This window comes from Micropterus salmoides, unplaced genomic scaffold (assembly GCF_014851395.1).
Source record: "Micropterus salmoides isolate LMB-PRFRI ecotype aquatic unplaced genomic scaffold, ASM1485139v1 Ms_hic_scaffold_15, whole genome shotgun sequence".
NCBI classification, from domain to species: domain Eukaryota; kingdom Metazoa; phylum Chordata; class Actinopteri; order Centrarchiformes; family Centrarchidae; genus Micropterus; species Micropterus salmoides.
Window position 1 is genome coordinate 22940786 of NW_024040596.1, and position 16259 is coordinate 22957044.

General features: G+C 40.3%; 1 protein-coding gene across 1 annotated transcript in view; it reads left to right on the forward strand.

The window, feature by feature from the left end:
- pdia5 (protein disulfide isomerase family A, member 5) overlaps positions 1-16259 on the forward strand; it is a 57647-nt gene that overhangs the window by 19812 nt on the left and 21576 nt on the right. Inside the window, exons 4-11 of the mRNA XM_038721087.1 lie at positions 2403-2486; positions 2635-2680; positions 5189-5281; positions 6157-6217; positions 6883-6950; positions 9347-9438; positions 12844-12915; positions 15051-15187. Of these exons, the coding sequence (XP_038577015.1) occupies positions 2403-2486; positions 2635-2680; positions 5189-5281; positions 6157-6217; positions 6883-6950; positions 9347-9438; positions 12844-12915; positions 15051-15187 (653 nt within the window). The remainder of the gene's footprint in view (positions 1-2402; positions 2487-2634; positions 2681-5188; positions 5282-6156; positions 6218-6882; positions 6951-9346; positions 9439-12843; positions 12916-15050; positions 15188-16259) is intronic.

The window sequence follows — 16259 nt, forward strand, 5'->3', positions numbered from 1 at the left end:
ATATTTTAGGCAGAAGAACAGACGTTCCCTCTGCAGGCAGCCAATGCATTGTTGCCTCTGTATTGTGTTTAGTTGTGTGACTGGCTTCAGTATTGGTTTTACTTATAAAATTACTGAACACAGTTACATACATGACACACACAAAAATCTTTTTGGATGGAATTTCTTAGTCTAATTGATTGGGGGTCCCTTGTCTACTCTTTACCGTTTTGGGGTTTCCTTGCCCTTGTCACTTATGGCAGTGTTTCAAGGAGTTAGAAGCAACAGACCGGTTTTGAATCAGATGACTGCGCTTCAGCTCCAGGTACATGTCAAGGTCACATCTGCTCATGGTGTGCCCCGACTGGTGCCATCTGCCTTCATGAGTCAGCAGAATGTGGCATTCAGAACAGTCATTAACTTAAATACTCTCTGTCAACATACACACACTGAATTACTCTTCCTCCATATAATAAAAAACTACACTGAACATATAGACTGAATGGCCACTTTATTAGGTACACCTGTTCAATTGATTGTTAGCACAAATAGCTAATCAGCCAATCACGTGGTAGCAACTCAATGCATTTAGGCATGCAGATGTGGTCAAGACAACTTGCTGAAGTTCAAACCGAGCATCAGAATGGGGAAGAAAGGGTATTTAAGTGACTTTGAACGTGGCATGGTTTTTTGTGCAAGACGGGCTGGTCGAGTTTACAGAAAATAGTCCGAAAAAGAGAAAATATCCAGTGAGCGGCAGCTGTGTGGATGAAAATGCCTTGTTTGATGTCAGAGGAGAATGGGCAGACTGGTTTGAGATGATAGAAAGGCAACAATAACTCAAATAACCACTCGTTACAACCAAGGTATGCAGAATACCATCAATGAATGCACAGCACGTCAAACCTTGAAGCAAACGGGCTACAGCAGCAGAAGACCACACCGGGCGCCACTCCTGTCAGCTAAGAACAGGAAACTGAGGATACAATTAGCACAGGCTCACCAAAATAAGACAACAGAAGATTTGAATAATGTCGCCTGGTCTGATGAGTCTTGACTTCAGCTGCGACATTCAGAGGGTAGGGTTAGAATTTGGCGTAAACAACATGAAAGCACGGATCCATGCTACTTTGAATCAACGATTCTTGAACATGACAATGAGTTCACTGTCCTCCAATGGCCTCCACAGTCACCAGATCTCAATCCAATAGAGCACCTTTGGGATATGGTGGAATGTGAGATTTGCATCATGTACATGTGTAGCTGACAAATCTGCAGCAGCTGCGTGATGCTATCATGTCAATATGGACCAAAGTCTCTGAGAAATGTTTACAACACCTTATTGAAAGTATGAATTAAAGCAGTTCAGAAGGCAAAAGGTGATCCAACCCAGTACTTGCAAGGTGTAACTTATAAAGTGGCCTGGGAGTGTATATTTGGTTCACTCTGGGTCTTGAAGCCAAAACTGAATTCCACCTCTTTGAATTTGTTGGCATCCTGCCTTCTCTCCAGCAAATATCTCTCTCTCTAAATGAATCCATATTTTCCTTGCTCTTTATTAGAGAGGAGGAAGAGTACATCATGCCACTGATAATGCCTCACTGTAACAAGTGTGAAGTATTTGTAGGTGGCTAGATGCATAGTTATTTCCTTTCCAACTACAGCCTTTTTGATCACACAATGAAGCCTCTACACAGCAGAGAATTTCTGTATGCTGACACACTGTACACTGTAGGTTGTAATCAGCATTGAAATCCCATTGCAGCTGTATGTGTTTGTGTATGCATACAGGAGAAACTAAAATAGAACAGGGATCCTTGTTTATATAACACTGTGCATGTGATTAGATTGATCTGATGAAAAATTAATGCACTTATGTCTTCATGTAGCATCTTCTCCTTTCTTAATTCAATTCAGTGAAGCTTTATTGGAAAGACCTTGCAACCCAAAACATGTTGGCAAAGCTTTTTCTGAAACAGAATTAAGTGCATAATACAGACAATGAATTTATAAAGAATGTTAGCAGTTACGAGCAATTTAACAAGTTGTCACTGAACAGAAGAGAAATTATGTGTATTATTATATAAAGAAGAAAGAAAAATAATGCCTGACATGAAAAGATGCTAAGAGGGATAACAGATTCTCCTACTAGCTCTGTCACATAAACAGTTTCACCAAGGACATTTTAAGTAAGTTATTTTGTTGGAAGGAAAGGGGTGAAATTCCAACATTTGCTGTGATGACTTCTTATAGATAATTGGTGATTAAGTGTTTAGTTAAAATCTGTCTGTGCAAATGATTTAACATTTTTGATTAAATACAGAGTTATCTGATACTTTCAAGTAATAGATAACATTCAAGTTTTCATTTGTATTTGAATATCTCTCACTCACTCACTCACTCACTCTCACTCACTCACTCAGAGATTCAGAGGGTCGTAAGCTCTGTAAGAAAGTGAAGGTGGACCCGAGCTCCAAACGTGGAGGAGCAGAGCTGTTGCATTACAAGTGAGTAACCAGAAACTCAGCTTGCCGTCAGACACTTTTCCACACTTCAGTGCTTTCTGGAAAGTAATACCGTGTTCCCAGCTTAAGAAACATGTTGTTCACCGTTTACTTCTGGTTTTGTGAGCACTGTGTCTGGTGTGTCTTGCAGAGAAGGTGCGTTCCACACAGAGTACAACAGGCCAGCTACCTTCAAGGTGAGTGGGCAGCTGAAATCCTGCATTCTTTACACAAGCTTTCAGCTCAAGTGCAGCACAGTTGTTCTCTTTGTGTCCGTCTAGTATTTACTAATGGCTCTTCACATTCATTGTATGAATTAGTTTGCCAGTCTAACCATATTATACTGTGGAGACAAGTGTGTCTGTAATTTAATTTATTCATTTGATAAGTGCACTCTCACTCTGACTATTTTATTTTAGTCTGTGGATATACAATTTTGGGGAAAATATAAAATTGCGATTTTTCTGACTAATATTGTGATTGTGATTATAAAAATGATTTTCTATAAATGGATCTCAATGCCTGTATTGATGTACATCTACATAGGTTTACGTCAAGCATAACCAAATCTTGTCAGATACAGTGTTGCTTGATGTTTAGGTTCTCTCTGGTTCCTTTTCAGTTGAAGAGAAGTCAAATTCTTACTCCTAATTAAAACCGCTATAAGCACTATTTTTTATGATAGCAGTATATCAAATGACAATGGGAAAACAATGTGACAATGTGAAATGGGTCACTCGTACCCATGAACCCAGAATTATCACTTGAATCCGCAGCTCCGCTCAGCTTGACTGAGCTTTATGGTGCGTTTCAGCTCATTGTTTAGCTACAGCCCTTGACTTTACTGTTTTGGTTCACTCTCACTGCTCTCATAGCGTTATTTTCAGCTCCTCCATACAGTGGTTTTCCTCTAAAAATCCACTGTACACTACCTAAAAAGCCAGATATTTCCCTCAGGAGTTGGTATAGAGACCAAAAACAGAGCCTAACGATTTTACATTTATCATATTTATCAGGTGGTCAAAAACATTACATCAACTTTTAAATCTTAAATATTTCTACAGACTGCGCTGTCCACTGTCCTAGGATGCCATAGACTTAACATGCAGTACATCCAATGAAGAAGAGGAGAATGTACAGAGCCCACTACTTTCTCTGGCAAACCATATTTGACAGAGCATATACATACATCAGCATTCAAAGAGCATAGAAACCACACAACAAACATGTTTCAATATAAAGTTTGGCCAACTTATGGAATTAGTTCTGTAATTAGCTACAGCTTTTTAAAGGTTTACACTAAAAGAGTCATTAGCCTGGTTGACACACCTCTGAAAGAGCCATCAGAAAATGTGATTCCCCTAAATGTCTTCTGCCTGGAGATAATGGGGAAACGAAAAAGCGTCCGTGGGTTGATGGATGTGGATCAAACACCGAAACAAATACAGTGCAGCACATGCCGTGATCTGAGAAACATTCGGTGCAGAATCCATTTGTTGAAGAGAGATTAAAAAGTTGTCCCAAGATGGGATCAAACACTGAACCCTTGGGGTCCGAGTCCTGCGCCTTACCAATGCTAACCAAATGACAAATCAATATTATGGCTTATATTCTCATCCACCATCTAATGGTTGAAAATATTGCTCTGATGCAAAACTTATTTGCCAACCCATGCAGTATATTATTACTATTTCTTCTTCTAATGTACTTATTCAACGTAGTGATAAGTGTCTGCACTGTCTGAATTCAACGTGACAACATTCATGGAAAGGGGTGTCTGCGGTTATGTAGATATAAATGGCTCATTCTAAGGCAATAAAAACTTAATGGTTTATTATGTAAGGTGAAAACATAGTTATGGATCTTATATTGCATTTCTGTCTATAGATCCTCAGAAATATTACACACTGAACCTTTAAATCTGTTGGCTACGGGTTATTTTAACCAGTAAAATTCACTAACTGAAACTTTCCCCTGTTTCACTGCAAGACACAAAATCCGTTCTTGTGATTTGAAATTCTTGACAATCAATGAACAGCCCTAATTAATATTCTCTAAAATATGTAGAACTAAATTCTTCTGTTGGACTCATCTTAGTTCATAAGATACCCATCATAAGGGAATCTGGGAGCTGTTGCTCCTTTTTGATTTTGACTGTTATCATTTTATTATGTTTGCTAGTGTTTTGCCCATATTTCTTTCCCAGACAGATGGAAAGGCCTCTGAAACAATAAAAAACAAAAAAGTTTAAAAAAAAGTTTAAAACATTACCAAGTAATCCTGATAATAAAATCAGAATCATTAAATATTCCGCCTGTGTCCACACTGTCATCGTTGTAGCGCTGCTGAATGAAATATTTCCTGCTGTTGCCTCCGCAGACATATGGTTCATTATATTAACGGGGAACTTTACCAAGCCCATTACCAGACACTTAAAGGCATTGAAATAGCTTCAACACCCCTTGGATGCAGGAACATGTTGGTGTATACGAGCTTCTACCTGGCACAGCCTACAGCGTTGCCTCTACTAAATTTAGGAGTGACTTCTGCAAAGCCAAAGTAAATCATCACCACTCTATTGTTCACAAGATAACTCTGAGCCAGCAACAAGTTGTTGCATGATCTCAGTGTTGCAATTGTTCAGACTCTCACGGATTCACCATTCTGACTTTTCCATCTTTTCTTTCTGTTTTTCCTACAATCAGTCCATGGTATCGTTCTTGAAAGACCCATCAGGACCCCCATTGTGGGAAGAGAACCCAGAGGCAAAAGATATTGTCCACATAGAGACAGAAAAGGTAAGCAGTGCCCTAAACAACCTTTTGAGCTTTGTTTTAATTATAAAGAAGCTTCCACTGCACTGTAAATTGACGACATCCAGAACATCAATGTTGATGTACAGTTACTGTGTATTTCAAGACGGCAAGGAAGCAGCTAATGTGATGCAGGGTCCGCTTCTCTTCTGTCCTGTCACGTTGGACTTTGATCAGCTTCTGAAGTTGATGTCCACCTCTGCATCATAAAACCCCACACATAAAAACAACATATCAGGGCTTTAACATCAAAGAGCTGCTCATTGTCGTTCATGAAGTCTACTAACACAGCCTGAAAGACGGCTCTAGTCCAGCCAGGTCAGATGCCACTCGTATTAACCACCCCTCATTCACCCACGGTCTGACAACCTAAGACATACTATATACAGCTTTTTGAAAGCCCTTAAATTTAATGAACAGCAGTCCTGTCGGTTTTTGGCCCGCTTGGCCACTCATGCCTGGAGGCTTGTTAAAGGTGTCAACAAAAGATTGTGCTGAATTTGGGTTTTTTAAGGAAGTAGCTGAGCTCATCAAGGTGATGATGAGGAAGAGAAACTTGCATGGGGGCTGATCTACCTGCTGAGAAAAAGAAAGTCCTAAGAGAAAGTCTAATAGATTGCTGATAAGGCAAAGATGACGGTGTGCTTAGTTATTTTAAAGCTCTGTATGCTAAAAGAGAAAACAACCCCGGAGCTTGCTCTAGAGGAACATGTCAGAGGAATCGAGATGGTGTATGGTCATCATTTACTTAAAGTGTTACTCAACAGTAGTGATGTTTTTATGTTTTTTTTGTTATGTGCTGTTTATAAATGATAAAGCTTCTTGTCACCCCTCTCTCTCTCTCTCTCACTCCTTTTTAGGACTTCAGGAAGCTGCTGAAGAAAGAGGAGAGGCCAGTCCTCATAATGTTCTATGCTCCCTGTGAGTACTTTCATCATCATAGTGTACAGTAGCTCGCAGTAACTGAGACAAGTGGTGCTCTCCTTGCTAGACTGCTTGAACATATTGTGATTGGAAGAGAGTGTGCCAGGAGAGACTGACCGCAGCTTTGATTGTCTAGAAAAACTTATTGTATAAGATGCCTCGTTTGAAGAAAGATCTTACTGTATGTTGACTACATCAATAAACTTGGTCATCTTGGCAATAATACGTGGTCATAATCAATACTGCAATGAGGTTTTCTACATTCATCATACCTGCCAAACACAAGACACTTTCTCATCTTTGAATATACTGTACAGTTTTTATAATAAGAATAGGGCTAAATCATTACTAATCAATATCTCAATTATTTTTTCAGTGAATCATTTAGTCTGTAAAATATCCTTGTCTCCTGTTGTTGCTGAATAGTAAATACTTTACATGGGCTCTCCCATGTGTTGTGCTCAGTTATTATGGTCAGTGGTTTTCATGATGTCATATCTTCAGCAGATAACACACTGCAAGCTGCTATTGGCAAAAAATACAGTTCCCCTAGCAGATGACGGGAAGTCTTTTGACAGGTTGTATCAACTGTGTCAGAGCGATGGTTCAAATTGAGTTCTCTGTAATAACGTCTGTTGTTCCGTTTTGTATTTTGGTTGCAGGGTGCGGAGTTTGTAAGAGAATGCAGCCCATCTTTCAGCAAGCGGCCACAGAGACAAAGGGGAAATATGTGAGTCTGCTTAATTCCCCCCCACCCCCACTTGGTCCACTGCATTAACTGTCTCTGATCTGCAGCCGTCTGTCTCTGATGTTTACAGACTAGATGAGATGTGCCAGCACTGAATATCTGTATGGTTAGCTTGGCTATCCGCAAGTCTGTCAGTCTGGCCTAAATGAAAGCCTTGCGTGGTTGTATTTCCTGCAAAATCTCTCACAAGTATAGTACCTCAGCAACTTTTGCACCTTGGGTTTTGATTCATCTGGATAATAACCCAGATTTACAGGCAATTCAGAAACCCTGATCCCCTCTCTCCTGGACTTGATTTATATTTTATCAGTGTTTTGGTTTGCATCGACCCACCAGAGCAATTACGGTAGTAGTCAAAAGTCTACCAATCTTGCCTAGAAATTCATTTTTAATGGTTTTAGTACTTTATATTATTGTACAGGTGTATAATCAGTGACTATAAAATGTGTTTCTTACTTGGTTTTAGCTGGCACCTGAAACCACAATTAAGGTCTAATGTCTTTCCAGCTGAAGCTTACAAGCTCTATATAGATTAAATGTCAATTTAGCCTAGCAAGTCTTTATGTTTACGTCCTAACTTTTCCTTTCCCTCCTCTTTTCATCCATTTTTCTTCTCCTCCCTGGTCTCACGGGTCCCCTAAAGACCCCTGTTGTCAGTTTGTAGACAGGCAGTATTACAATAGCAAGCAAACTTGGGAAGGGGGGTGTTCTGTTTCCAGATGTTTTTTTAACTTCACTGGAGAGATGCAGGCACAAAAGCAACCAGAGACCTATGTGATCAGCTAGGGAAACAAATACTTTGTGTTCATAAATGCTCCTCCTCAAGTGCCAGGAGAAGAGGAATTGAGGGGGGATGTCCTGTTGTACAGTGAGAGCAGAGAGCGGCAGCTGCCTGAGAAGACAGTGAAGTGAAGTAGTTCGTCATGTTTGCCTCACACAAAGCAGGACATGAATGAAAAGATAATTAACTGCATGTTTGTTTGATTATCAAGCTTAGGATTAGTGAACATTTAAGCCTCTCAACTGGAAATTAACAGTATGCATCCAAGCATCTTATACAGAACGTGTGTGTGTGTGTGTGTGTGTGTGTGTCAGGCTGAGATAGATTTTTGGGAGCGTGCCTGTTATTACAAGAGACTAGTAGTGCTTCTGAGAAGTGAAAGGTTCGAATACTGAATTGGTGGTCAGCCAAGTTATACAACACATTTCTCGACTGTGTGTCATGGACACATGAAGGCATAAAGGCGATGTCTGAAGCGTTGCCTGAAATGCCTTTATTGGAAAAATATTTTCAGTCATTCAAGATTGATTGACCTATAAACAACGGCCTAGGCATTGGATTTTTTCGATATTAACTTTATCTGAGGCTTACTCTTAAACAGGGTATAATTTTAAAACTGGGAGACTTGAAAAATCACAATATTCTCTCATATCACGCACCATAAAGCAAATGCCTCCTTCAGAGGCGTTTCCTCCCTTTGCAGAAAATATCTTTTCGACAAAGACTGAGTAATGTTACTTTCTACTTTTAGGCTAACACTTTGATCCAGAGTGAAATATTATGTAAATATATTAGTTGGATGACCTTGGTGATTCCCTTACTCTTGATGTAGCACCACCATATAGGTCACAGCTACACTGTAATGCATACATGTACACATGATAACATGCTAAACATTAAATATTAAACTTTCACATTTTGATATGCTAACTCCACCCATATTAACAAGCTAATGTCGGCATATTACCAGACTAACATTTGTATGTGCTTACATTAGCATAACACACACGCTTGAAATGTTAAATGCCAAATGCCAGCATGTTAACATGCTAATATTAAAACATTACTATGCTAACATTAACAATCTAACATAGTCCAGATTTTATGATGAAATTTGTAATGTAATGTCTGACAATGTAGAGCTTAGTGTTAGCCTCTGAAATGGCTACTGTACAGTGGATAAATTCTTTGTATTTAGTAATAACGTATCAGCTGTTCCTGAAGAATTCGAATGCTAACAAGTTTGCTACACTTAATAAAAGTTGGTTCATATATATTTTTTTATGTGATAACTCTCCATAGTTAGGTGTTAGCATATTTCAATACAGCTAAAGGAAATTTTTATGTTCTGTCTGTTATTTAAATTTAAATGTCAATTAAAAAGGTGATCAAGAAAAGTGAGTGTTTGATTAAAGTCCGCTCATCAGCATTCATTTTACCTGTTTCATAGTGCAGTCTCTTTTCATTCTTGGAGTAATCCAAATCCAATCTTTTTTACTTTGGAGCCCTCTGATGATGACTAACCTGTTTTGATGTTTCACGTCTTTTCTCTTTCTTGTCTCTGTCCTTTCACTTTTCTACACCTGCCTTTTTTAAGGTACTGGCGGGGATGAATGTGAACCCAGCTGAGTTTGACGGCCTCAAGCAGGAGTACAACGTCAAAGGATACCCAACCTTCTGCTACTTTGAGTGAGTCAAGTCCTGTCATCCATTTCACTTTAGGCTCAGCCCTCCCTTCGAAGGCTCAGAACATCAGAGTAGGGCCACTTCAAACAGAAAGGGCAGTCCAGGCCTCTTAAGCACCAACAGACACGAGGGCGGCAGACTTACAGCTTGCAGTGGTGGCCCTTGAGGTTCAGAACTTGTTTCTAACAGGTGTAAAGGAGAAAGTTTCTGACAAGCATTGAAAAAGTTAACTGACGGGAGGGAGTTATGGTTGCAGAGGTGTGCCATTGTCAGGGAGCAAAGAGGACGCAGGTGATATTGTATGGTTGACAATGAAGTAGAGCTGAAATGATTACTAAATTAATCAATTAGTTGATAGACAAAAAAATGATTGGCAACAGTCAGGTAATTGACTCATGGTTGAAGACATTTTTCCCCAAAAAATATACAAGTCATTGGTATGGCCAATAAAGGCTTTAAAATTAAATATCAGTAGCAGCCTGAAATTAAGCGTCAAAGATGATGCTTTAATTATGCACACGGGAGTATGTCTGCAGTGTGAAGGCTTTTTGAAGTGTCTGAAACGGAGATCAAAGTTGTTGTTTACAGTGACTGCTCAGCATTGGTTACTTGAGAGTAGCCAAATTGCATTTCTTCATTACTACAAATTTAATTGCCCATCTTAAGAGCCGCAATCACGATCATCGCAATGAACTGGTGAACTGGCAAGGCATCACTTTGCCGGATGAAAAGACAAAAGTTGAACAAAGTTGAACTTTTTTGCTGGGCAACCCTGCGTTTTTTTTCAGTGTGGTCAGGAACCACACTGTGCTAATGCAGCTGCCCATTGAAAATATTGGAGGGGCTGTTCCTCATTATTAATATGCCAGACTAAGAAAAGGCTTTTAATATACTGTACCAACTTTTTTTTCATATGCAAGAACTCCTAAAGGCCACATGTAGAATTGATTTAGCACTAGGCCTCTGCATTTCTGTTTAGTGATTGGTTATGCTGTTTGTAATCTGATAATTCATTTTACTTTTTAACCCTAGTGTCTAAATATGCATACAGTATCACATACACACAAGCCACGTATACAGTAGGGGCTGCGAGTGTGACTCATAGTATTTGTTAATGCAGACCCCCCGTACTGTCCTTAAATTTACAGTGATTTTAACTGTGTGCTTGTGCTCAGTAGCTCCCTCTTTGTTCTCTGCTTCTAATTCCTCATGCACCAGCTTTATCATCCCTATTTCCACATTAAATACTCTCTCATTCCAGTCTGGCCTTTTAATTAGACCAGGACTGATTAAGTGCCTCTGTGGTTAGTCAGAGTGTGTGCGCTTTCCCTATTCCTGTACGTGTGCACTTCTTTCTTGTGTGCACGAGTGTGTGTATGATGCGTGTGCAGATACACGCCCGTGCACTCATGTGTAGCTGAGCCAGAGCCAGTCCGTTAGCTGGGAGCACATTAGTGTCAGCGCAGGGCAAGCTAACGACCATCTGAGCCCATTGGCTTCAGTAATGAGCCCCTCACTGATAAACAGCAGCTAATCACTGCAGGGTAAATCGGCATCAACACTGCTGGAGTTATCTCTCCATTGCACCCGCTGTAAGACCAAGTGTTCAAGGTCTTTTACCTTTTCAGTGCTGCAGATTAAGAAAGCTTACTAGCCAACACCGCAGCACACCTCAACTTTCTATCAAGTAAAATAACAATAAAAGTGAAACTATTTCAGCTGCTTTGTCCTTGCTGTGTCCTTTTAACCAAGAAAAACACCCGAGACTGTCGGGCAAATGACATTTGTTTGACATTTTCTCAACTTGGTTTTACAAGGTTTTGGTGCATTTTACAGCAGCAGAGATAAAGCAAGCGAATATAGAGTTGGTCATAAATCTCACTGATTGAATTCCAAGCAGCTACTCTCCCCCACGGTAGTCAGTTCACTTAAAATGCAAGTTATAAACCCCAAATCCAGCATGTGTAATTCTGGATCACCTTTAATAGTGTCCGCTCTGTATCTCGGGAGCTGTAACTGCGTTCGTCACCACCCTCTGTGTTTGCAAAATGACAATGCCCAGAGCCGGCTACTATTGACACTGATCCTTCAGCGCTGGGCTGAGCCAACTCATCCGCTACCCAGCCTTCATTTAGTCACAGCGAATAGCAGAGTAGATAAACTCATTCTTATGAAGAAAATCTGCTTAAGTTTTGAATCTTTTCAGACTGTGGAGCTGAGGAGATGCTTCTAACTCATTTCAAATGCATTACGACGGGTCACTGGCGTCTCTTATATGCACTTTCAAACTAACATGCAAAATACAAGTCAGAGGACAGAGTATCAATCAGAATTTTTCGTCAGAGCCTTTTGCCAGCTTTCATAAACCATTTCCTTTACTTTTGGCTTTGAGGTGTTCTCTTTCTCAAAGGTCTGATCCATCTCTTTGTCTTAGTAGCTGTGTTATGTTTGCTACACTTGCCTTTAGGACCCTGTCTTTTTGTTCATTCTAGATTTCTTTTTGTTAAGATAACCAAAAGCACTGTTGGATTTGAAAAGTTTTGTTAAAGGAATACTCCACTGAAAATGTATCTTTTGAGAATCTGATTATATTTATTCACCCATGCTAGCTTGAAGAAGGTGAAGATGGTTCTTGTGGACGATGGCAGCTGTAGTCAGCTTTGATTTGACAGTTACAATGGATACCAACTGTGACTCAGTTTCTCGGTGAACAAACATCCATAGAAACCACAAACCACTCATGCAGCATTATCCATCCCTTTACCGTTAATCCCTGTGTTTGAAACAATTGTCCTTTTCCAGTGAATCGTTTTATATGCTGCTTTCTTGTTGCAATGCTGTGACTTGGGGTGTGCTTTGGAAACCAGTGTAACTACTGTGGGTCAAAGCTGACTACAGATTTCGTACTCCTCAAAGGAGCAAGCTACAAACTTCTTCTTCTTACGGAGCTTTTAGACCAAACGCAAATTCAACCCTCACGACGCTTTCCTCACGTGAGTACATTCACTGCAAGTGTTCACACACAACGCAAGAAGGTGATTAGAACCCATGAAAATTCGCTCAAGTAGGAGATTTACAGATCACGCGAAGGCACGCGACAGAAAATCGTGGCTCTATACGTCTTTATATATATACTTTGTATGTAAACTCACCGCCCCGAACGCTAGCTTCGCTTTTGGTCCGAAAGCACAGTTAGATCCAACTTTATATTACTCCAGGCAGTGAGTATATAATACCAGTACACAGAAGACAGAGTAGTAGTAATATAACCATTAAAGTAAGGATTTACAAAAAGTGTTGTTTTGTACCAACTGACAGATATCATATTGGCAGTGGTTTTAAAATTCTTTGAACAGGACAAATAATCGTGTCTACAAGACGATCTCTAAACCATCTGTTGTCTTTTAGGAAGGGGAAGTTCCTTTACCACTATGAAAACTATGGAGCCACAGCCAAGGATATTGCCGACTGGATGAAGACGTGAGTATGGTCCTAATCACTTCACCCTCTGAAGATGCATTTACACTTATTAAAGTGCAGACCTCAATATGTTTCTGTCCAAAGCTGTTTAAGCTAATAAAAAGACAAATGGAACTACATCCTTCCTTCTGTCCCCTCAAGTAATCTGCTTCTACCTCTCACCTTAAATGTCTGACATCACCTTTTCCTTCTACTGTGGTCTTCATCACACCTTTTCTTGCCTCTCCTCACCCTGACTCACCTTGTCATGGTGTCATCAATCTACACCTGTTCTTGTCTCATTTTTCTTTGTCACCTTGGCTCACGCTTTCTGCCCATAATCCCTTGTCTCCCACCACGGCTTGGCTCTCCCGCCTCCTTTTCTCCTCCATCTCCCTTTTTCCACTTGCGTTAAGGGCCTGGCAAGAAAGCCATGACTGTCCACAGGGCTGAAGCCAGAGGGCACAGAGCAGGGCTTTCACAGCCATCACAGGAAACGGAGCGAGACAGGCAGAGGATGTATTCTAGCTGCACTCTCTTTAGCCCAGAGGCATAACAACTCCCTTCCCAGTCCTAAGCTTTTATTGCTCTGCTTATTCAGGGCCCAGCAGTATAATTTACAAGTGGTTGCCAATCTGGCAATCAGACAGTCAGGTTAACAGAATGTTTGCCATGTTTTGAATTGAGTGATAATTCTACAAAGTTTGAGTATAACTGCACTCCATATTTCAGTAAAAAAATAAAGGACAAACAGTGGTTTATTTTGTCTGGTTCTCGCTCTCTCTCTGGCACAAAGCAACAATGCATTTACATGGATGGACTGACCGTTGACCACTAAATTTAGATTGTTCATTTGCACAGAAATATGTACCGTATGGTAAAAAGGTAGAAGACTGTCCTCCCGCAAGCCTCATCACATCTGCAATTTGTCATGTCAGAGCCCTTTTTCATCTGGAGATGCTGTAGATGAGGAAAAGCTGAGAAGGGTTTTTGTAGTAAACGCTGTCGAAAGGTTTTTACCAGAAGAGTCCGATTTGCTGCCTTCATATTTTTGAGACGTTGTCCATTGTGCTCTTTTTGGAACTCTCTCTGCCTCAGATTTTTTATCTCCCCTCTACTGTTTATCAGCCTTGCTTCAGGTTTTGATAAAGTTTCTCTTATGTTCAGATTCAGCTATCTCAGTTTTTTTTTTTTATTACCCAATGTACTTCACTTGTTTCACCCTTTTTCATTGGACTAAATCATTGCCCTTTGCTGTTTGCTCTGACATGAAATTCAATGGCAAATAATACAGCGTTTTTCCTCTTTTTGCCAACTGTAACGATAGAGGTTAGTATCTGATGGTTTATCTCAAGCCATGCCTTTCAAATAGTCCCCTGCTTTTGTACATTGCAGATCATAACATTTCTTGATATGTACCTGATACCAATCTTGACTTACTTACTCTAGGGTGTAGTTTAAAGGCAATAAGTGGACACAGAAGTTGAGGTAAGACTCAGTACCTTTGGTGATCGCATCGGTCCTCTGCAGCAGTGTTACAGCAATAATGGTGTAGAGTGCATTTTGGTATGACTGTATAGAGGCAGCCCAGTACGGAACTGCACTTAATGTTACAGAAGAGCAACCAGTGATGTCATCTGATAAGGCCTAAGTGTAGCTTCAGTCCCTGATAAACCCTGATCCTGAGCTTTTTATGAACCAGAGAAATGTATATGAGACAGATGACATTCTGGATAAAAGATAAGTTTGTGGAGGAGATCCAGCATTTCTTAGCACCACAGTTGTGCAATTCTAGCGTCCGTCTCATGCGGCTTCAATTGGCTCAGGCCAGAGTATATGATGATGAGAAAGATTGCGGAAGGGGAAAGTGGATGCGTGTGGTTTTAAATTGCGTGTGTGTGCGTGTACAAGTGCAGGGAGTGTGCACTTGTTTATATCTGTGTCCACTCGTTCTTGGCATTGCATCGCTGTGCTCCGTCATCAAGGCGGGGCTGCTTCGGTCCAGATGCGTGCGTGTGTGTGACATATTGGGTGGAGTGTGGGCTACAGCTGTGTTTGATTTTTGCTCCATACAGTTACACGACAGCTGCAGTGTGTCTGCTTTTTAAAATGTCCCTCACCTCTCTTGCTATTGCTGCCTCCCCTTCCTGTTTCAGACCTCAGCCACCCCAGCCTAAGACCCCTGAGGTACCGTGGTCGGAGACTGACTCCCCGGTTTTCCACCTGACCGATGAGTCCTTTGACAGCTTCCTGGAGGAACATCCCGCAGCCCTGGTCATGTTCTATGCACCGTGTGAGTAAGAGCGCAAGTTGAAAAAGAGTGTAGCTGCAAGCAATGATTCTTTTCCTAATCAATCACTTTATCTACACAATGTGATAAAATAGTGAAAATGAACATGTCAAGCCCAAAATTTTAATTTTCCAAACAAACAGCCCAAATCCCCAAAAATGTTCAATTTACAATTATATAAAACAGAAAAACTCTAAATTCTCACATTTTTGTAACTGAAACCAGCTAATGTTTGTCATTCTTGAGAAAATCCTTAAATCGTTAATTAATCAAAACTGTTATTGATTAATTTTGAGTTGACTAACTAATAATGTTATTCTACTGCACCAAAAAATAAACTACGTGTCCGTGCTCATCATAATGAAGAAACATGTCACCCTGTGCAACATCGTGGCTCAGTGTAAATAGTTCCATGGCACAGAGGATAAAGACCAGGTTTTAGATACAAACACTTCTTGTTAGTGGGATAAATTCATTGTAATTTTTTCTTTTCATGGAATTTATTGCCATTAAAAGAAATATAGAGTACAGCCAGCCTTGTCCTTTAACAACCCCCCTTTCACCATCAGAAATATAGTCTTCAGAAAAGTGAAAGCAGTTTCAATTGTGTGCAGCAGCGTGTCAGAGGAGCTTCACATTCCTTCCTGCTGTGTTGCTGTTGTTAAGTCACACACATAACATCACTGTTTGACTGTCATTCTCAGTATTAACAGTCAGCTGGAGAAAGAAGACAAAGCTGGCTGTAGTGACGTTAGCTTTTTTGTATTACACGCTCACACACAGCCATATGGTTCACATAAGCCTGCTTGTCATTTTTATTCACACACCATACTGCCATTGTTACGCAGGGCTTTGTAAACATGCGAGACTTTGACAGTGAGTTAGATTTTTTTCCCAGTTCCAGATTGCTTTGCTTTGGTCCAGCCCTCCTGTGTGTGAGGGAGCTGTCCAAAAAGAAATTGATAAATTCGACCCATAGCTGTAAATGCATGCAAATAGATTGACCCTATTTAGAAACACATTCTAAATGCAACAACTTTTTTTGTAGCTACCTCTTCCATAACATCACCTCCTA